Source organism: Alnus glutinosa, chromosome 11 (genome assembly GCF_958979055.1).
Source record: "Alnus glutinosa chromosome 11, dhAlnGlut1.1, whole genome shotgun sequence".
Taxonomy (NCBI): Eukaryota; Viridiplantae; Streptophyta; class Magnoliopsida; order Fagales; family Betulaceae; genus Alnus; species Alnus glutinosa.
Window position 1 is genome coordinate 12,456,418 of NC_084896.1, and position 22,812 is coordinate 12,479,229.

At 38.0% G+C, this 22,812-nt stretch overlaps 1 protein-coding gene across 1 annotated transcript; it reads right to left on the bottom strand.

Moving 5' to 3' along the window:
- Positions 1-639: 639 nt before the first annotated feature.
- LOC133882562 (uncharacterized) lies at positions 640-21,845 on the bottom strand. The gene is made up of 10 exons (XM_062321763.1): positions 21,667-21,845; positions 21,478-21,588; positions 21,280-21,345; positions 20,587-20,763; positions 20,362-20,475; positions 3,326-3,397; positions 2,971-3,054; positions 2,756-2,856; positions 2,331-2,415; positions 640-1,370 (listed from the first exon to the last, which is right to left on the bottom strand). The coding sequence occupies exons 1-10, from the start codon at positions 21,748-21,750 to the stop codon at positions 951-953; spliced, it is 1,314 nt and encodes a 437-aa protein (XP_062177747.1). The 5' UTR covers positions 21,751-21,845; the 3' UTR covers positions 640-950.
- Positions 21,846-22,812: the final 967 nt, after the last annotated feature.

Below are 22,812 nucleotides of genomic sequence, written 5' to 3' on the forward strand. Positions count from 1 at the left end.
TGTCAACCCTAATAACACCTCCATCTCATTAAGGTGATGTGACAATGTTCATCAACTCTGAGATTATCTCTTTTTTTTTTCTTTCTTTTTTAAACAATGGCTAATCTAAAAATTAAGAAACATTAACCTAACGAAATAAAAGCAGTGTATCTAACATTACTCTTTGACTTTATGGTATCATTTTTACCTTTTCGATTTCCCAATAAGTCCTTCGGTTCACTTCTTTGGGGGGTCTTCCAAATGGGACAAAAGCATTTTCTTTTAACTTAACAATGTCGTGTCACCTTAGAGGTTCTATTTTACCTGATTGGACATTTTGCCAATTTCTTCATTCCTTGCAGAAAAGGGATGGCCTGTCCATTATAAATTCTTCGAGCCATCATAGATGTGGGAGTTGACATATTTTATGAGATTATGGGACAAAAAAATTATTTTCAATTGATTGGAAAAAAAAAAAGAGACGAATAGCAAATTGTTTCTTACCACAATTTTATTTTATTTTGGACCGGAAGGAATACTTCCAACTCAATAATTGCATAGTAGAAGTTATGCTACTAATTCAGTGCTAAGCACCCAGTGCGCTCAAAACTGTCTAAAATAATTAAATAAAAACTTCTATTGAAAGAAAAAAGAAAAAGAAAAAAGAAAAAGAGCCTTTTTTTCGTAACACACTTCCAGATACTAATCCAAGGGAAAAAAATAGAGTGCGGCGGTACCATATTAACTCCTTAGATACTAGTGCACTTTACCTGTTTTCTACAAGAGAAGCAATACGATAACAAAGCCATACAAGAGAAGAGAAACAAGTTCATCCTAGAAACTCAAAAATCCATCAAGGCCGAAAGAAAAGATGACAAAATAGTAACATACCAAGAAACTGCCCGCCAAAAGCTGCTATCGACGGGTAAACTAGAAAGAGGGATGGGATGGGATGGTTTCAAACACTACTACTAATCAGCATTATCCCCCAGAGGAGCGGTATTAGTATTACCTGTCTCTTGCGGACTGGTATTACCTGTCTCTTGCCTGACTGTTTCAGCACCCCTCCTGTTGGTATCATCAACATCCAGTACATCATCCATCATGTCATCCTCACCGACATTGATATCTTCCACATCATCCTCATCATCTTCACTGTTGTTTCCACCAGGGATCTTTCTTTTCTTGGGACCATGCTCAAGCCTATGGGTATCCAATTCTTTGTCCATTGTTTCCTGTAAGTTCAACATATCATTACTTGCTTTCCTTGTTTTCCTTGCATTTTGCCATCTCTCCAAATCCTTTTCAACATTGGCAACATACTGCTCCTGAATCTGTTTCTGATATTCAGACAGTTCCTCCCTCCTGGCAGCCTTCCACTCTAGAAATGTCTGACGTACAAATTTGTAAGAGATGGACGGACAAGTGCAAAAAATATTTCACATGAATTTATATATAACCAATATAAGTTTCACTTCAAACTGTGATTCTGCCTTCACCCCTTCCCTATGGCTGAGCAATGTTTTTGGTTGCAAAACCATAGGGATTGTTTGTGTATGAGGGCCAATTTAGAACTGGAAAATACCAAAAATCAAACCCATCCCCGCGAATAAAGTGAACACTAAATTCAATATTTTGGATAATTTTTGGTCAAAAAACAACTGATTAACATATTCAATAACCAATAATGGGAAGAAGAAAAAAAAAAGGTTTTCATTTCTTTCCAATAACTTTTCCAGTAAATATGGAGGGCAATGGAAAAATGTTAAGAAAAGAAGGATTGGAAAGTGCCTATGGCAACAGATAAAGATTCCAACAATATTATCAAAAGGCATAGGACAGTGTGCTCTTATAGTTGCAAAGGAGAGAGAGAGAGAGGGGGGGGGGGGGGGGGGGGGCTACACAGAAGACAGAGAGCTATGAGGAGCGGCTTAAGAAACAAAACATCGAGGAACCCTAGTTGAGATAAATATAGCCATAGGTCATTTGGTATAACAGAACAGTTTAATATTATAATATGTAAACAATTAGATCAGTTTTGGGTATCCCAGGATCTCAACTAAAACAGGTCGCCAAATCTGATTGGGTTTTGATAATTTGTGTCCCCAAAACCCATACCACATCTTAATCAGGTTTCCTAAACCCAACCAACTAAAGGTGAAAATATTGGTGAAAATTTCAACTTAAACTGGTGCAAAATGAAAATTATTATCTGCCTTTTTCAAACATTCAGCTTCTTCTGAAATATCAGGGCAATTGAATTGCCTTTAATTCAAAAGGTTGGCCCCATTTGTTGATATTCCTCAATTAAAGACCCCCCTATCACCAGAGAAGTGTTGCCAGGAACTCACCTGTTCTTTACGCTGCTGAAACAAGGTTTCATCTTCTTCTAAAGGTTTGTTGGGTAAATAATATATTGGAGGCTCTGCCTTGGTTCTGGAAAAAACACATCCCATAACCCATCAGTATTAATTGGGATATAAAGCATAAAATAATTCTGTCATTCTACCTAAATCATGCAATGAAGCAGGAAACATCCGCTAATCAAAATGCTTCAACACTACTATCCACATGAACAGAAACTTATCTTCGTCTCAATAAAATGTGAATATGGACACTTTTGGACCAAAATTAAAAATAACCTGCAGCAGAAAAAGAATACAGAAAGATTTCTTTAGTGCTAGGGCAATCAATTGTCAAGAAGGGTAGCATAAAAGGAAGATTTGTCCTTGGAAAGAATAATGGCATGGTATATTGTTATCTGAAGAAAATGCACCTTATAAAATTGCAAAGTTTTTTATGGTGCTCACTCCACCGAAGATACAGCAATTCCAACTTCTTTTCTTCTGTCTTGGCAGCAACACGTGCCCTGAGAGTCTAATGAAAATAAAGGCACAAGAAAAAAAAATTGAGTAAGGATCATTTAAGAAAAGGTCATTTCGAGGCTTCACCAACAAAGGTGCAACAACTAAGTTTTGATAAACAACAAACCAGGTCTCTTCTCCGCTTTTCTGCAATTTGCTCACGCTCTTGTTGCCTCAGCCTCTCACTTTCTTCACGTGCTCGTTGCTCAGCCTGAAAAATATTAGAGGCATTTACGTATCATAATAGTCTCATTGTTAAATTCAAGATGAGAACAGGCCAATTCTTCAAAGCACTTATGGGCAAAATACCCATATCTTAATTCCTCAGTCATCGTGTAATTATCATTATTCACTTTAAATGCTTGTCCTCAACAAAATTAATATTCCTCAGTCATAGTGCAATTATCATAATTCACCTTAAATCCTTGTTCTCAACAAAATTAATAAAGTGATAGGACTAATGAGTCCTTAAATACACTCACTCTTTGTAGAGAAGTAGACCTTCGCATGTAAGCCTCTGTTCCTGACAGTTGCGTATCTTCTTTCCTGAATTTCTGATCACAATTTCACAAAAATGGTGAGTATATGAGCACCAAAAAATCAGGAATACAACACGAGATTCAATGGACAATATAATCCAGAGATGTCTGCTCATGAAACAAGTTTCAGTAGAATCACATGTTATGATTCTTGACAATTCAGACAAAAATTAATTCAAAGTCACTCCTCAAAGCATCACCAATCACCCCTTGTGTTGAATGTAAAAAATACCTCACTTCTAAAATTTGAAAACTATCTCAATGTGAAATCAAATCTATTGAGACCAACTAGGCAAAAACCAACACCACTAAGCAACTTTTGAAAAATATATGAAATATTGTTATGCAAAGATCAATAGCAAGTATTCTTGTAAGGCAAAAAAAAAAAAAAAAAAAAAAACATAACATTTCATGGTTGCTTCAAAAGTGCCCTTGCTGCAAATTTTTTGACGTCATCTTATTGCACCTAACTTTTTTCAACTAGCAGGTTTGGACCAGCTATAATGTAGTCTACAAGCTATTGTTTCTCAGTTACAAGATTTCTTTACTAGATACATGCAATTGTAATACACACATTCTTATATTAAATTTCAGGGGAAATTACATTTTCCCCTCTGAAGTATCCACCTAGTTGCGTTTTGGCGTCCAATGTTCAAAAATCGACGATCGACCCCCCCAATCTCTCACTTAGGCAAAACATACCATCCATCCATGTTGTCAATCACTTTGGACAGAAATCAAGTCAAATACACGGCACGCAACTTTTTTTGACCAAAAGTTTCAAAAAATGCCCTCGGGGGGTAAAGTGTCATAATAAAAGTTTTTTTTTTTTTTTTTTAAAAACAAAAAATAAAAAAAAAAATGATTAAATACAACATAAAAAACAGGGATAAATACCTTTAACTCCTGTGGTTTAAAGTCTTTATCTTTTGTCCCATATGCTTCATTTCGTATAATAATAGTTTCTCGTTTATGACTAAAGACGGAAATGGTACTTCCACATCACTAGTCTTAAAAAATCGACACATCCCTTGCCTAATTAAAAATTAAAAAACTAAAAATAATAAAAACTTTTAAAAAAATTGGAAAAAGAAAACAGAAAAAGAAGGGTAGCTGAGCCACCCCAAAGAGCAAAATGGGGACCCCATTTGGCTTGGGCGTGGCTACGACCACCCCCACAAGACCAAAAAGAAAAAAAAAAAAAGAAAAAAAAAAAAATTCATTAGCCACCCCCGGCCAAACGGGAGTGGTTTTATCGACCCTCATTTTGCTCTTTGAGGGTGGCTCCCCAAGGGCCATGGGGGTGGTTCGACCACCCCCATGCCGGTCATAGGGGTGGCTCAGAGCCACCCCTCTCTTTTTTTTTTTTACTTTTTTCAAAAAGTCTACCCCCATTTTGGCCAAAGGAGCCACTCCTTTTTTTTTTCAAAAAAAAAAAAAAAAATTAACTTTTTGTTCAAGTTTTAATTATTTTTAGTTTTTTAATGTTATACCACTCAAATTTTCATTGGATCAATATTTTGCCAGGTCCACAATTGGATTACATGAACATCATATGTTTGTCTTGCTTGTCAAATATCAATATAATTTGAAATAACGCTATGGTGGATTCCATCAAAAAGAGGGTTGTTTAAGGTCAAATCTTTCTATAGCTCCCTAGCTTGTACTGAAGGGAGCCGCATTCCTTAGTAGAGTGTATGGAGGACTCAGGTTCCTTTGAGGACAGCCTATTTCCTGTGGTTGGCGGCTCTAGGTAAAATCTTTACCATGGATAATCTCTCAAAGCAGCATGTCATTGTGATTGACAGATGTTGCAGGTGCGAAAGATCTGGAGATTGTAGTGGGTCTGCCATGAGGGACTTTTGTGACTTCATCTCTGACCAGGGTCTTATGGATTTTCCGCTCGTTGGAGGTTCTTATACGTGGTCAATTTCCTGTGATCCTCCTATTTGGTCCAAAATTGATCGTTTTCTTGTCTCTCCTGATTGGGAAGATAGGTTTCCTGAGGCGTCTCAGAAGAGGCTTCCCCGCCTTTTCTTTGACCACTTTCCTATTCTCCTCGATTGTGCTCACTCTTCTGCAAGAAGTAGGCCGTTCAAGTTTGAGAATATGTGGCTCAAGGTGGATGGTTTTGTGGGGTTGGTGAAACAATGGTAGGACTCATTCTCTTTTCATGGCTCTCCTAGCTTTGTGCTTGCATGTAAATTAAAGGCCCTCAAGGCTAATTTGAAGACGTGGAATGTAGAGGCCTTTGGTAATGTGGAGAGAAACAAGAGAAAGCTTCTTGAGGAGCTTCAGGCGATTGATACAGTGGAAGGCAGTAGGGCTTTGGTTGAGGGGGAAATTCAAAAGAAGCTGGAGGTTGTCAGTGAGTTAGAGAGATGCTCACTGTTGGAGGAGGTCTGCTGGAGGCAAAAGTCCATGGTGACGTGGTTGAAAGAAGGAGATAAATGCACAAAATTCTTCCATTCTATAGCCAACTCAAACAGAAGGTATAACTCTATTGATTCCTTATTGATCGGAGATTCCATTTCTTCTAATCCGGCAGAGATAGGGGAGCATGTGGTTCAGTTCTATCAAGATCTCTTCTCTGAGAAGCATAGTTGGAGGCCTCGGTTGGATGATCTTTCCTTTGATGCCATTTTAGAGTCAGAAGCAAGGTGGTTGGAGAGAGACTTTGAGGAGGAGGAAGTTAGAAAGGTAGTGTTTGCTTTTAATGGCGATAAAGCGCCGGGTCCGGATGGCTTCTCTATGGCTTTTTTCCAAGCTTGTTGGGAGGTGGTGCGCTTGGACATTATGGAGGTTTTTTCTGAGTTTCATGCTAGAGAAGTTTTTGAGAAGAGTTTGAACGCTTCTTTTATTTCTCTAATTCCTAAGATTCCAGGAGCTTTGTCTCTCAAAGATTTCCGGCCCATAAGCCTTGTAGGAGGTATCTACAAGATTATTGCTAAAGTCTTGGCCAACAGATTGAAGACGGTTATGGACAAGGTTATCTCCAAATCCCAGAGTGCTTTCATCAAAGGGAGGCAGATTCTTGATCCAATCCTTATTGCGAATGAATGCCTTGATAGTCGTATTATATCAAGGGAGCCGGGAGTCGTTTGCAAAATGGATTTAGAAAAAGCTTATGATCACGTTAATTGGGATTTTCTGTTGTATATGTTGAGGAGATGCGGCTTTGGGGGAAAATGGTGTTCGTGGATAGCTCAGTGCATTTCTTCTGCAAAGTTTTCGGTGCTTGTTAATGGCTCACCATACAGCTTTTTCAGCAGCTCTCGAGGCCTAAGGCAAGGAGACCCTTTGTCTCCCCTTTTGTTTGTATTTGTTATGGAGGCGCTGAGTCGCATGATTACTGTGGCAGTGAGTGGGGGTGTGTTGGATGGTTTCAGAGTGGGCAATGCTTCTTGTTCCCACCTTTTGTTCGCTGATGACACTTTGATTTTCTGTGATGCTAGTTCCTCCAAGATTCGGTCTTTGCGAGTTCTTTTGCTCTTATTCGAGGCTGTATCGGGTCTTAAGGTTAACTTGGCCAAATCCAGCATTATTCCAGTGGGGAATGTCGATAATGTGGGAAGGTTAGCCGACATTTTAGAGTGTGAAGTTGCTTATTTGCCTGTGACGTATCTGGGTCTTCCATTGGGGGCTCCTTACAAATCTACTCGTATTTGGGATGGAGTTATTGAGAAGGTTGAAAAACGGTTGGCTAGTTGGAAAAGGTTATACCTCTCTAAGGGAGGGAGAGTGACCCTTATCAAGAGTACGCTCTCTAACTTACCTACGTACTACATGTCTTTGTTCCCTATTCCGGTGAGTGTTGCTTCTCGCATTGAGAAGTTGCAATGCGATTTTCTTTGGGGTGGCATGGGTGAAGTTTTTAAATACCATTTGGTGAGTTGGGAGAAGGTTTGTACTCAAATTTCGAATGGGGGGCTTGGCATTAGGAAGTTGGTTCAGTTTAATCGCGCATTGCTAGGTAAATGGTTATGGCGATTTGGTACGGATAGAGATGCTTGGTGGAGAGTCGCAGTGGAATCCAAGTATGGAAGTTCGTGGGGTGGGTGGTGCTCCCGAGAGGTTGCTGGGGCGTTTGGAGTAGGGTTATGGAAGTTTATAAGGAAAGGTTGGGAGAATTTCTCCAAATTCCTTAGATTTGAGGTGGGGGATGGCAGTAGGATTAGATTTTGGCATGACTTGTGGTGTGGTGATTCGATTCTGAAAGAAGTGTTTCCTGATCTCTTTGGCATTGCTCGGGTGAAGGATGCGTCAGTGTCTGATAACTTGGAGAGTTTGGGCGGGTCCATTCAATGGAACGTAAGCTTTATTAGAGAGGCTCATGATTGGGAAGTCGATGTTTTTGCCTCTTTCTTCCAGATGCTGGACTCTACCAAGGTGAATATGGAGAGGGCAGATTGTCTTAAATGGGTCCCGTCCAAGAAAGGTGTGTTCAGGGTGAAGTCATTTTTTGGTTCTATGATGTGTGCTGGAGGTACTCGGTTCCCATGGAAGTGTGTGTGGCGGTCTCAGGCTCCCCCGAGGGCAGCTTTCTTCACTTGGTCTGCAGCTCTAGGCAGAATTTTGACCTTGGACAATCTTAGGAAGAGGAACTTAATTATTGTGGATAGATGCTGTCTTTGCAAGCGGGATGGGGAATCAGTGGACCATATTCTTCTGCATTGCGATCTGGCCTCAGCTCTATGGAATAACATTTTCTCCCGCTTTGGTATTTCGTGGGTCATGCCTAGGAGCGTGCTTGACTTAGTTGCTTGTTGGTGGAAGTCTGGGAGATCTGGGAGCGCTACTTCTTGGTAGATGGTGCCTATTTGCCTTTTTTGGTGTATTTGGAGAGAAAGAAACCTTAGGTGTTTTGAGAATCTAGAAAGCTCCCTAGAGGAGGTGCAAGAGTTGTTTCTCTATACCTTGTATGTCTGGTCGATGGCTTATTTGTACCCTTTATCTATCAGCTTGGCTGAATTTCTTGCTTCTTTTTCGCTTTCTAGTTAGGTGTTTCATGTTGTATACTTCTAGTGTACGTAGGGGCGCCTTACGCTTTCAATAAAACTATCATTACTTATCAAAAAAAAAAAAAGAGGAATGTGGAGTCCGCAGACCACATTCTTCTTCATTGTGACATCGCTTATGCCATTTGTATTGCCTTTTTTAGTCGTTTTGGGTTGTCGTGGGTTATGCCTAGACGTTTTGTCTATCTGTATTCCTGCTAGTGGATCGCTGGCAGTCTGCAAGTGTTGTAGTGTGGAAGATGGTGTCTATAGAGGGAAAGAAATGACAGAAGTTTTGAGAACCGAGAATGGACAATGGAGGAGATTTTATCTGTATTCTTTAGAACTTTGTATCAGTGGACAGTTGTTTATGTAACTCCTTTGTCAATTAGTTATAGCGTTTTCCTTACTCTTTTTGCTTCTTCTAGTTAGGTGTTCCTTTTGTATACTTCCTAAGTACTTAGGAGTGCTTTACGCTACTAATGACATTGTTAATTACTTATTTAAAAAAAAAAAAAAATCAAAACTATGATGTTTTTATATTTTAAAAACTACTAAATGTATGAGATTTTGGGTTGGAAAATATATGACATCTGATTGCTGATAAGTGCCAAATATTGTATATTTAAACCCCTTAATTTACATTAGTTAATTCTTTAGCTGTGTCTTAATCTAATGTTTTGTATTAGATTTGTGTTTTTAGTATTTTGTAAGTTGCTAAATGAAAACAGCAGCTTTAAGGTGAAAAGTGTAAGGTTTGGAAGAACGCACACTTTGAGAAGACCTAGATGAAGTGGTTATGTTTAACCAAATCAATGAAATGATTAAATCAAAATTTATCTAATTAGAGTCAAAATCAGATTGGATTAGATTTGTGTTTTTAGTGATTTGTAAGTTGCTAAAGGAATACAGCAGCTTTAAGGTGAAAAGTGCAAAGTTTAAAAGAAAGCACACTTTGAGAAGACCTAGATGAAATAGTTATGTTTAACCAAATCAATTTTTTTTTGATATGTTTAAACAAATCAATGAAATGATTAAATCGAAATTTCTCTAATTAGAGTCAAAATCGGATTGGATTAAATTTCAGATTCTGCACATGTCATAATATTTTTGCCATAACTTTCCGCTCAAGTATCGGATTAAGGTAAAACCAGCAGCGTTGACAAGCTAAATCAAAATACTACAAATCATTGAGAAATACAATTTTCCTAATTCGAACGTCTGATATGCCAAAAGTGTCACGCAATATAAGAACGCAAATATGAACGAATCATATTCCGATTTATACTATGATTGCTTCTTAAACTAACTAGGAGATTGAAGTGCGATTTTTCTTTGATCTAGAGAACTTCTAGAGGTTTGTTTGCTCCCTATAAATAGACTGTTAAGCCTCAAGAAAAGGGGGGAGGGGAGACTAGAAATCAAAAATATTTTTTTTTAGTTTAGTTTTTCTTTAGGTGTAGGTTTTATTTTCATAATTATGTGTAGCTAATTTCTCAATTAATGTTGAGGATGAAGCCTCATCGATGAAAAACAACAATACTTCCATATAAGTCTTTATTATCTAATTTTATTTGGTTTAATGCTCCGTTTGTTTCGGTGTAAAATGATATCTAACAAATGATTTCGGCATTTTACAGTGTTTGGTAGTGGCGAAAATAATAGTCAACGAAAATCATTTTCAGTTTGACCATAAAAGCTTCTTTAATTTTTAGAAAACGATTTGCGGTTTTAAAAAGCGTAAATCGTTTTCCGAAATTAAACTTTTTATCCTTACACGCACATTTGATATCTAATTGTCGGAATCTAGGCGACGCCGAAATCCGGCAACATCCAGCCACCGACACCGGATGCAGACCAGATTCCGGCCGAAACTGGCCGAAATCCGGCCATGGTCAGAAGCTTGCCGGATCTGGCAAAAATGGTCGGGATCTGGCCAAAATGGTAGGGATCCAACCAGATCTGACCGGATCCAGAGGAGTCCTGATCGGAATCCGGCCAAAAATGCTCACCGGAATCCGGCAACGGCGACCAGATGTTGCCGAATTCCGGCAACAATTGCATTTTCGCCTTTTGTAATTTTTTCATGCGAGCCAAGCGCCGGAAAATATTTTCGAGAAAATCATTTTTTCGTCGAAAATATTTTACATCGGAAACCATTTTATGTCGAAACAAACGGAGCATAATTTTTTCAATGTTTTACTTCTTTTCAATGTGTGGAATGATTCTTGGATATCTTTTGTGATTCAATGATACATTTGATAATTTGAGATAATTTCATATAATTGATTGCTTGGTTTTTATTTTAAAACCATTGGATATCCCTTATGATTTATTCTATGGATACAATTGATATTTTGATTTAAATTAGATATCTTGTTGTGATTTACGGATACACTTGATGATTTGATTTAAATTAGATTTCTTTTGTGATTTGTGTACGGAATGGATATATGGGATGATTTTGATTAAATATTTGAAGCACAGTAAAACATACCTAGGATTTTAATTGTGAGAACTTTAGATTAATATTGATGAATATGGAGTACGTTATTATGATTCGGTGGGTGTAGATTCCAAAACCTTAGTACCTTTTCTTTTGTTTTATTTTATTTTATTTATGTTTTCTTTTATTCACCAAAATCAAACTTTTTTTGGAACTAGGTTAGGATTTGATTAATTTAATCATAAATTTTGTTTTCAAAAACACAATTTCCTGTGGGATTGACATCGCACTTGCAATCCATTAACTGCAAACGATTCGTGCACTTGCAAGTACAATTAAAACTCACATCAATTGCTATAAAATTTGGTATGCATAAATGACCATACTAAGGACATGTAATCAAACAGCAGATTTAATAAAATATATATATTTTTTTTGATAGGATTAATAATAAAATATTTATACAATATATTGTATTAATAAAATATTTATACAATATAAAGTTATCAAGTAGTTTAACATTACATAGAATGATACCAAACGTAACTTGAACCAAATCCGATATTATTGATTGGCGACATACATATAAAACGTCGCTATATGTATTGATCTAATACAGGTCTAAGATAAACTTTTTCCCTCAGTTGCTACAGCCATGTCATGATGTAACAAGATCGCAAACCATGCCTCTACCTCAAGACTTCAAGTCTATCTTTGATTGATTTATTTCGAAGTCATCCTAGGCTTAGTTTACCATCCATCTAGTTTGTCTTTCATCAATCAGCATGCTTCAACCCATATTGAGAATACTGTTTTGAATATTGTGTAAACATGGTTGCATTGCCCATAACTGGATAATATTATAGATAAAATCAAAGCCAAATAAGAGACCAAATTTCATTTTAAAATTGGTGATACAATTGCTTTCATCATAACGTTTCTAGACCAACATAGACATTTTGGAAATATTGTACCATAGAAGTTCAAAATTCACTTGGCGGCCAAAGTTGGATGGCCTTTCTTTCAATTTCATCAGTGCTGAGAGGTATCGTGGTTGCAAAGAGCTTTTGAAGAGAGTGAGGCTTTTGAAGTGGTGAGGGCTCTAAATGGTGATAAGGCCACAGACCCTAATGGCTTTTCCATGGCTTTTTTATAGACTTTATATGTCCTTGAAGAGGATATCACAAATGTTTCATCTCCGAGGAAAGTTTGAAAAGAGCCTCAATGCAACTTCTATTTCCCTTATCCTCAAGAAAGCTGGGGTCATGGATCTTAAGGACTTCCTTCCTATTAGTCTTTTTTTTTTTTATGAATAATAATTTAGGTTAAATACCCCATTAGTACCTGAGTTTTACGTGTTTTTAAATTTAGTACTTCAATTTTGTTTTGTATCATAGGTGGTATCTGAATTAGGGGTAAAAACCCATTTGGTACCTCTGTTAGATTTTTCGTCCAAATTTTAATGTCTCGCCACGTGTCAACCGCTGGGTTGACATGTGGCACTATATAAAAAAAAATTAAAAAAAATCTTTAAAAAATAATAAAATTAAAAAAAAAATTGAAAAAAATAAAAAAGAAGAGGAGTGGCTCTTAGCCGGTCTGGGGTGGCCAAACCACCCCCCATGGGATGGTTCACCCCATGGCAGAAAAGAAAAAAAAGAAAAAAAAAGGGTTTGACCCTTAGGGGTGGCCGAACCACCCCCTAGGGCCACGGGGTTGGCTTGGCCACCCCCAATGGCCAAAACCCATAAAAAAAAAATTGAGGGTTTGCCCTTGGGGGTGGCCGAACCACCCCCGTGCCGAGGCCGGCCCAAAACCCATCAAAAAAAAATTGAAGGTTTGGCCATAGGGGGTGGTTCGGCCACCCCAGACCGGCCAAGGGGGTGCTCAGCCACCCCTCTTCTTTTTTCTTTTTTTCAATTTTTTTTTTAATTTTAATTATTTTTTAAAGATTTTTATTTTTATTTTTATTTTTTTTTAATATAAATTTGGACTGAAAATCTAACAGAGGTGCCAAATGACTTTTTACCCTAATTCAGGTACCACTTATGATACAAAACAAAATTGAGGTATTAAATTTAAAAACACGTAAAATTTAGGTACCAATGAGGTATTTAACCCTAATAATTTATTAGAAAAAGAGACAAAGCCCTTATACATAAAAAGTATACAAGAGATGCAACCACCCTATTGGAATCAAAAATCTAATATGTTAACAGGATCTACAAGATTAGAAGAAAATTGGAACAAAAGCTACGATCCAATCTAAAAGAAGCCTCAAAAAAGAAGATTTTAAACGTAGCACATTGGACTCACGAGCCTCAAATTGGAGCCAATTTCTCTCTCCAAATGCTCCACATTAGTAATGCGGGGATAACTTTTCAGATGGCCTCTTTGGAATGTCTCCGCCCTTGAGTCTTCCAACAATTAAGCAGCTCTAAGATATTGCTAGGCATGACCCATGAAACTATGAACAAGATGAAAACCAAGTGTCAAATCTAACTAGTAAACTCAAAATGGATGGGGGTGGTTTACGGTCTCCTAGTTCTTTTTTAATAGACAACACCAATTGACAAGGGTAAGACCCGCCTTATAAGGTTATCAATCGTGGGGATTTTGCCCAAATTTGCCATCCAAGTGAAGAAAGCAATGTGAGGTAGAGCCTTCACCTTCCAAACACTCTTCCAAGGAAATATACAAGACTCCACAATGTAACAATTTAGCATAGCTCTTCACTTCAAAGCCATAATTACATGTTGCGTCCACAACATTTTATCTGTCCCTCCCGGATGGGTTTTCAAGGAGCAAAATAGATTGAGGAATGTAACAAGGGACTCCATCTCCCAATCAGATTCCAACGAATATAAGTGTCGTAAGAGTCCAAGTAATCTGACGCTAAGGCCTCTTTGTTACAAGCTATAAATAAAGTTACAGGAATGCATACTTGAGAGACGCTTCTCTACACCAAACATCTTGCCAAAAGCAAATGCGAGACCCGTGCCCAACTTTGTAGAAGACCAAGTTGGAGAATTTCTCCCAGTTATTCCTAATATTCCTCCAAAGGCCTATCTCATATGTCGCTCAAGTTTTCTTTGACCACCAACCCCCTCTCTGGTTCCCATACTTCTCAACAATCATCTATCTCCAAAAAGAACTCTCTTCTTGCACAAATCCCCAAAGTCAAATACCCAATAAAACTGTATTAAACAGCATGAGGCTTTCGCACCCAACCCTATAGGAACTAGAGAGCAAACAATCTTCTAGTTTACTAGATGAAGCTTAGGCTCACCATCAAACCAACTAATTTAGGACGCCAATAGGCTGTTTTCGTTAAGAGATTCTTGTAGTACTAGAAGATTATGAGCATTTGGTGTTAAGAGTTAAAAGTGGTTATGTTCAAATATCTTTATATATTCTCTCGCCTCTCTTCACTCTCTCGCCTCTCTTCCTCTATCTCCACCCTAGCAGTGGTGCATTGACGCACGTCACACTAGGGCTTTGCTTCTTTCAACATCTGCGGCGCTCGTCATCCAATGGTGCTTTCATTGGAGTTCTCATCGGTGAGCCTTGAGATGGAAAGTAGATTCTTAGTAGAGTCAAAATCTTTTTTGCTCTCGATCTTGGATGGGGCGTCGATGCTGCGGGTGGAAGAAAAGAGGAAAGGCTTCTTCGGTGAGATCCTCCTAAGCAACCAATGCACCATTTGGCTAGCGTCAACGATGGAGGTTCTTTTGGGTTTCCCCGGAGATAAAGAGTTTGTCAAATCTTTCAAGGAGGGGACAAAGGTTATGATTGTGCGTAGAGGTGGGAACAAAGATGGCCGGTTTTTAGAGGCGGCAGCTTATGGGATGGGCAGACGGAGAGGGATTCTACTCATCCCTGAGGGTCATGGAAGGTGGGGGTGGCACAGATTTGCTGGTGAGCTAAGAAAGGCAAAAGACTTCCTTTTTTGCTACGGTGGGGTGTGGGAGTGGGTCTTCATTTTCAACAGAGAAGAAGGGTGGGAAGGAAGGGCCAAGGCTGGGAATGGTTTTGAATAGGACGGGGCCTACCATGGGTGGTTTTCCATCGTCGTACGCGGAGGTGGTGTGGTCGGAGCCATTACGTCATACCAAGTTGTGGGCTCTATTGGCGAAGCCGTGTGCTATTGATATCCTTCCGGTGTGAGGTCTATAGAATGTGAGGTTTTGAGATTGATAGTGGATTGCTCTATGTTGGAGTATACCTCTGCTTGATCCGATGATCAAGAAGAAGCTGCTACGTCCATTGGGTAAGAAGAGTCTCAAAGATGGTCTCTCTGTTCGAGCCTTGGCATGATCTGCAAGGATGACAAACTCGAGTTTGAATTTGCGTACGTGGAGTAAGTTGCTCGCCAGGTTCAACATAGTTGTGGGCCGGGTTGTTGGGAAGTTGAGTCGATTTGTTCGGTTCGATTTGGGAAATAAGCTTAAAGGATTTTGTTTGGGCCAGTTCATGCCTAAACCCAAATTCAAAGAGACTATGGAAGTCTTTGAGGTTACAAGTCCTGTGTCGGACCCTGAAGTGGGTCTCATCTTTGCGAAGTGTTTTCAGCGTCTAACGGTTGCCCATGGGCCGGAGATGACTTCGGCGGCTGTTTTTGGGGTGGATCGAGGTCTATCAACTTCCGGGGTGGGTGTGTTTCTGATCTAGCGATTGATTCCGCCAAGATGTCTACATCTTCACTGTTCGTCTTTCTCCCCTTGACGACACCGAAGCTGTTGTCTTTGGTGTCTCTGGATGCTCCTCTGACTCTGATAAGCTCTGTTGTTGGGTTTGGTTCTTTCGGTACTTCTTCCCCTTTGCCAAGCAGCTCCGGTGGTGCTTGTTTGACACTTCAGCTCAAACTTGAGGGGTCTTCTCAGCCCATCTTTGCCCCTTCACAATCTTTTTCAAGGGCAGCTGAGTTGGGTGAGAAGCTTCGTTCTTCTTTTTCTGTGTCACCGATATTTAATCCTTTTCAGAAATACTACCGGAAGGCAAGGGAAGGTCGATCAGTGCAATTGGATGAGTATTTATTACCAGAATATGTGGCAGCAATGAGGTTGTTTGTTAGTTTTACAGTTGTGGAAGCAGCTGCAATGCTTCTAGTGATGGAAGCTGCGGGAAGGTCAAATTCTGTGAAGGATATTCTTAAGCCATATATATCGAAGAAGGTTTTCCTTCGGAGGGAGTTTCTCAACTTGAGCCCGGCTATGAAAGTTTCTACTCCTCATTCCTTGCTTCTAGAGTCGATCGTGTCGTCATCGACTCTGGATGTCAAGGAAGATGGGGTGATAGGGCATCCCTCCCCCTTGAGTCATTGTGTCACTCCTACCTTTGAAGAGGGCAATGAATTCAGGGTGAATGGTTTGTCCTAATCTCTGAAGTGGCCAGTAGGTTTTTGTTACGGACCTCCGTAACGGGGGATGAACGGTGACGATTTGGATAGTGGTGAGCTTGGGATAGTAGGGTATTCGAGGTACCCTGGGCCTCCTAAGTTAGGGTTATTCGAGAAACCCTAGAAAACTCCTAATCAACTACAAGAGCTGAATTTTAATATTTTTTCTGCTTGATTATTCATTCTTCAATACCCCTATTAATAGGGTTACAAAGCTAGAATTACGGAATGATAATTAAATAAATATTACAAATTCTAAATAATAAATATTAATTCTAAAGGGAGACAAATCCCTTATTTTCCTATTGGAGATATTGCTTAATGAGCAATATTCCTTATTTACCTAATAATAATAATAACCTCCAACTCTGACCTTATTTAAAAACCTAACCTAATTATTCTCTTAAATAATAATATGATACTTACCTAATTTAAAACCTAATTCTAATTACTCTAGGTACGTAACACTGTTACGGACCTCCGTAACGGGGGATGAACGGTGACGATTTGGATAGTGGTGAGCTTGGGATAGTAGGGTATTCGAGGTACCCTGGGCCTCCTAAGTTAGGGTTATTCGAGAAACCCTAGAAAACTCCTAATCAACTACAAGAGCTGAATTTTAATATTTTTTCTGCTTGATTATTCATTCTTCAATACCCCTATTAATAGGGTTACAAAGCTAGAATTACGGAATGATAATTAAATAAATATTACAAATTCTAAATAATAAATATTAATTCTAAAGGGAGACAAATCCCTTATTTTCCTATTGGAGATATTGCTTAATGAGCAATATTCCTTATTTACCTAATAATAATAATAACCTCCAACTCTGACCTTATTTAAAAACCTAACCTAATTATTCTCTTAAATAATAATATGATACTTACCTAATTTAAAACCTAATTCTAATTACTCTAGGTACGTAACACTGTTACGGACCTCCGTAACGGGGGATGAACGGTGACGATTTGGATAGTGGTGAGCTTGGGATAGTAGGGTATTCGAGGTACCCTGGGCCTCCTAAGTTAGGGTTATTCGAGAAACCCTAGAAAACTCCTAATCAACTACAAGAGCTGAATTTTAATATTTTTTCTGCTTGATTATTCATTCTTCAATACCCCTATTAATAGGGTTACAAAGCTAGAATTACGGAATGATAATTAAATAAATATTACAAATTCTAAATAATAAATATTAATTCTAAAGGGAGACAAATCCCTTATTTTCCTATTGGAGATATTGCTTAATGAGCAATATTCCTTATTTACCTAATAATAATAATAACCTCCAACTCTGACCTTATTTAAAAACCTAACCTAATTATTCTCTTAAATAATAATATGATACTTACCTAATTTAAAACCTAATTCTAATTACTCTAGGTACGTAACACTGTTACGGACCTCCGTAACGGGGGATGAACGGTGACGATTTGGATAGTGGTGAGCTTGGGATAGTAGGGTATTCGAGGTACCCTGGGCCTCCTAAGTTAGGGTTATTCGAGAAACCCTAGAAAACTCCTAATCAACTACAAGAGCTGAATTTTAATATTTTTTCTGCTTGATTATTCATTCTTCAATACCCCTATTAATAGGGTTACAAAGCTAGAATTACGGAATGATAATTAAATAAATATTACAAATTCTAAATAATAAATATTAATTCTAAAGGGAGACAAATCCCTTATTTTCCTATTGGAGATATTGCTTAATGAGCAATATTCCTTATTTACCTAATAATAATAATAACCTCCAACTCTGACCTTATTTAAAAACCTAACCTAATTATTCTCTTAAATAATAATATGATACTTACCTAATTTAAAACCTAATTCTAATTACTCTAGGTACGTAACACTGTTACGGACCTCCGTAACGGGGGATGAACGGTGACGATTTGGATAGTGGTGAGCTTGGGATAGTAGGGTATTCGAGGTACCCTGGGCCTCCTAAGTTAGGGTTATTCGAGAAACCCTAGAAAACTCCTAATCAACTACAAGAGCTGAATTTTAATATTTTTTCTGCTTGATTATTCATTCTTCAATACCCCTATTAATAGGGTTACAAAGCTAGAATTACGGAATGATAATTAAATAAATATTACAAATTCTAAATAATAAATATTAATTCTAAAGGGAGACAAATCCCTTATTTTCCTATTGGAGATATTGCTTAATGAGCAATATTCCTTATTTACCTAATAATAATAATAACCTCCAACTCTGACCTTATTTAAAAACCTAACCTAATTATTCTCTTAAATAATAATATGATACTTACCTAATTTAAAACCTAATTCTAATTACTCTAGGTACGTAACAGTTTTGATCCGTCTAGGGAGGTAGTTGTGTGGGAGCAGGGTGATGAGATTTGGGATGGGAAGGTTGGAGATTCCCCTTACCCTTTGGGTGTTCTTCCTCCCAGCATGGCATTGGATTGGGAGGTGGATAGTGCTGAGGATGAAGATCCGCCCTTGGCGATTCTGGATGCCTTTGAAGAAGACTTTCTTCGGGAAGTTAAGGTTGCGCGCCTGAAGTCCAAAGGCAGGAGAGAGATTTTGAATTTGGTAAGCTCCATCAACTACGGTGATGCAAGTGCGTCCACTCGGCATATGATAAGGAAGGCTCACGGGCGGTAGCGGGGAATGCTTCTTGAGGGTTCGGGTTTGAGAGTTTTTAGTTTTTGAGGGTTTGTTGGGTTCTTTTTTCTTTTTGTGGGCTGCTTTGGCTATTCCTGTGTATACTTTGTGTACTTAGAAGCACCTTATGCTTTTTAAATAGGATTAAATACCTTATTGGTACCTGAGTTTTCAGTTTTTTTAAATTTAGTATCTAAGTTTTCATTTGTTTCATAGGTAGTACCCGAGTTTAGGGGTAAAAACCACTTTAGTACTTCTGTTACATTTTCCGTCCAAATATTAACGGTCTACCACGTGTCAACCGCTGAGGTTGACACTTGGTACTATATTAAAAATATATATATATATATATATATATATATATATATTAAAAAAAATCTTTAAAAATTAATTAAAAATAATAAATTTAAAAAAAATATTTGAAAAAAAGAAAAATAAAATAAAAAGAAGAGGGGTGGCTTTTAATTTTTAATTTTTTTTATATAGTGCCACGTGTAAAGCTCAGGGATTAACACGTGGCAGACCGTTAATATTTGGATGGAAAATGTAACAAAAGTACCAAAGTGATTTTTACCCCTAAACTCAGGTACCACCTATGAAACAAATGAAAACTTAGGTACTAAATTTAAAAAAGCTGAAAACTCAGGTACCAATAAGGTATTTAACCCTTTTTAATAAAACTTTCTTACTTATCAAAAAAAAAAATCTATTTATGCTTGGATGGGGCAGCGTACAATAGTCCTCACTTTTCTAGTTTTATTGCATGTTTTGGATCTTGAGCTCTTTCTCCCTAATAGGGGGTCACTTATATACTTTCTATCTAATTGGGTTGGCCCCTTCTGCGCTTTTTTATGAGATTGATTCACTGTAGTTGTATCTCCCAAAAAAATCATCAATAAAAATATCAAATTGTCATCTAAAGAGGAATTGGAACAAGTTTGACAATCGGGATATGAATTTTTTTCATTGGCGCTAAAACCATTGTATCATTCTCCACTCAATGTCAGCTCATACTCTAAAGAGGATTGCCTTATTTTTCTTTCCAGTCCAATCAACTATTCCCAAAAAGATAAAATTTCCTTCCACAAAGCCCCAACCACAATCATATTACTTATATCATATCATATTCACCAATTTTTGTACCAAGTCATCTGAATTCGATTCTTCTACTTCAATAAGATATATGCTTGAAAAAAACGAGTCCTTTCCCAATGACAAAAACCGTTCTCCAACTCTCAAAGTTGCTAACCTTAAGAACTAGAAAAAGAAAAAAAAAAATGATTATCCATGTTCTCTACAAAAACTTTGCAAACATAAACACATGTTTAAGACGGTATTGCACGGTCATGAAGCAAACTTGGAAGTAAAAAACTTAACACTATAATAACAGTAACAATAAGTTCCAACCTGTAGATTGGACTAACAACTTACTGCAAATCAATCAATCCAGTTAAAATCCCAGTTGCTAACAAAAAATAAAAAACTATTACACACATACCTCTAAAGTCCCTAGAAGCTGCCCCAGCATTCTTTTGTTCCTGCTAACCAATCTTGGGTCCTCATCCTTCGGCAATACCCTTGGAATATGCTCCATTGCTGGACCTTCAGAATCCTAAGAATTATAAATAAATAAATAAATAACAGAAACTGAAAAATAAGAGCATTAAGACTTATGGCCCCAAACCAACTGTCCTCAAGAATACACAAAAAATATGAAATTTACAGTATTGGCTGCTCTTTGGTTTCCATCCCTCCTCAACCACCCACTCTGCTGCAAATTCGATGGCTCTCTTTCGCTCTGATTAGTAGCGCCAGCTCCAGCAGTTCCCTCCCTGGTTGCATCCTTCCTCTTCAGATCCTTCGCCGTTTCTGCATCCTCAGCGATCTCCCCATCCTCCAGCTTAATTTGCAAATCAAGACAAGTTCAATTAACCATTTTCTGGACAACTATGCTCTTCCAGAACAATATCAAAATGGACAAATAATACATAAAAGCTTTCTTAACTAAACCACACACACACACACACACACACACACACACACACACAAAAGCTACCATACTGTTTAATTGAGGTAGGCTATCATTCATCAGAAAACCAAAACAATACAGAAAAAGAGATTACATACTTTTGCGGTTATGTCTGAAAGAAATATTAAGAAATAAGAAAAATTATCAGCTTAACAGAACGGTGCCATTTCGTTCATTTGAGGCAAACCATCATTTTATCAACCAAAACAACGAAACACATTCTCCAAACTGTTAGTTCCTTTTCCTTTCCCTAATCTCTCATTAACCAAACAGGCGGATTAGATATATAAACCCATAACAGGTATATTACTGTAGGCTATAGCCTTAAAATCTGTTAACCAAACAGAGGATTGCAATATATAATCAGAATTGCGAAGGATTTAGTACCTTGACTACCGCGGACGATAGTCGGCGTTTGGCTGGAGGTTGATCTTCCGCGTCAGTCTTATCTGCCTGAAATCGTTCACAACAATAGAAAAAAAAATATATATATATATAAGACCAAATAAGAATCCAAAATTGAAAAAGAGAAAACTAAGATGTAGCGGAAAGCGGAGAAATAGAATGGGGTAAGAGTTAACGTACGGGTCGAACGAAGCCTCGCTGACGAGCTCCGTTGGCGGCGAAGTTGCGAGGGCCGGCACCAGAAAAGCCTCCCCTGCGGAGTCCCCGAGGATCTCGAAGCCGCTCCGCAATCTGAAATTGGTCAAAGGAAAAACAAGAACAGAATTAGAGGAGAGAGAGAGAGAGAGAGAGAGAAAGGGTTTTGGGGACCTGGCGTTGTTGGCGTAGGAGCTCATCGATCTCTCTACGGAGCTCCTCCTCTGTCTTCTCCGCTGCTGCTGCTGTGCTTCCCATATCTCTGAGATGGAAGAAACTGCTCCAATTCAACCAAGCGGGGTTTGTGTGCGCTTTTTACTGTGGGGGACTGGGGAGAAGAAACCCTTACAAACTATACGCCCCGGATTTTATCTGAGACCCTTTAAAATAAGGGATTTGGTTATTATACATCATCAGTACAACAACTGTATAACAACCCTTCACATGAGGGTGGACCTCAGTATGTGAGACCCATCTTCATATAAGGGATTGTTGTACAATTATTATATTGGTGTTGTAAATCTAACATTTTCCTTAAAATAAAATGGTTTGGAGGTCACCCACCTTTGCCGCATTTCCTTTTTTTTTTAAGATTTTGTATGTAAAAATGTCTAATTAAAAGCTTCAAAAACGTATTGAAACGATTGTCTAAACAATAATTTTAGACAAGTATTGTACCTCAATCAATGTACAAATATTTTATGTTTTAGGGGGTTCTCGTTCTTGCTGGTTTAAGACCTCGACCCCCTGTTTTTCGTTCCTGTTTTCGTCCCTTTGTTTCCACTAGCCTTGATTGTTATCTTTTCTTCTCTCTAAGTGTCGTTCTGTAAAACTAAGAGGTGACGGTATTATTCTCTAATCCTTACGAGGATTGGAAATTTGTGGTGTTTCAATCTACTGATGAGTTGTATAGGTATGGCGCCAGCAACCACCCACTGAAAGAAAGCGTGTCTCCCAATTTTTTTTGTTCGGTTTTCAGGTCGCATCTTTGAAGTTAGATCATGCTTTCCCGTCAGTCTTTGCATGACACGCAAGAGAGGCTTTTATTATTGTCCATTTACCTAGGCAACTGCTCCCAAGTCGGAATCCGGTATCTAACTTTGTTTTTAGAGTGTCTTTGTATCCTTAATTACTGTCAATGGCCCTTTGGGTCTCATATTATAATGAATGGTTTCTTTGTTAATTTCTCTTTCTTTATTATTTTTATCTCACTCTTTCTTTTTGTTTGGGTTAAAAAAATAATAATAATAAGAAAAGAAAAGAATATTTACAGATAAACTATATTTTTCATACCACAATCGCACTACGCTGACATGACAT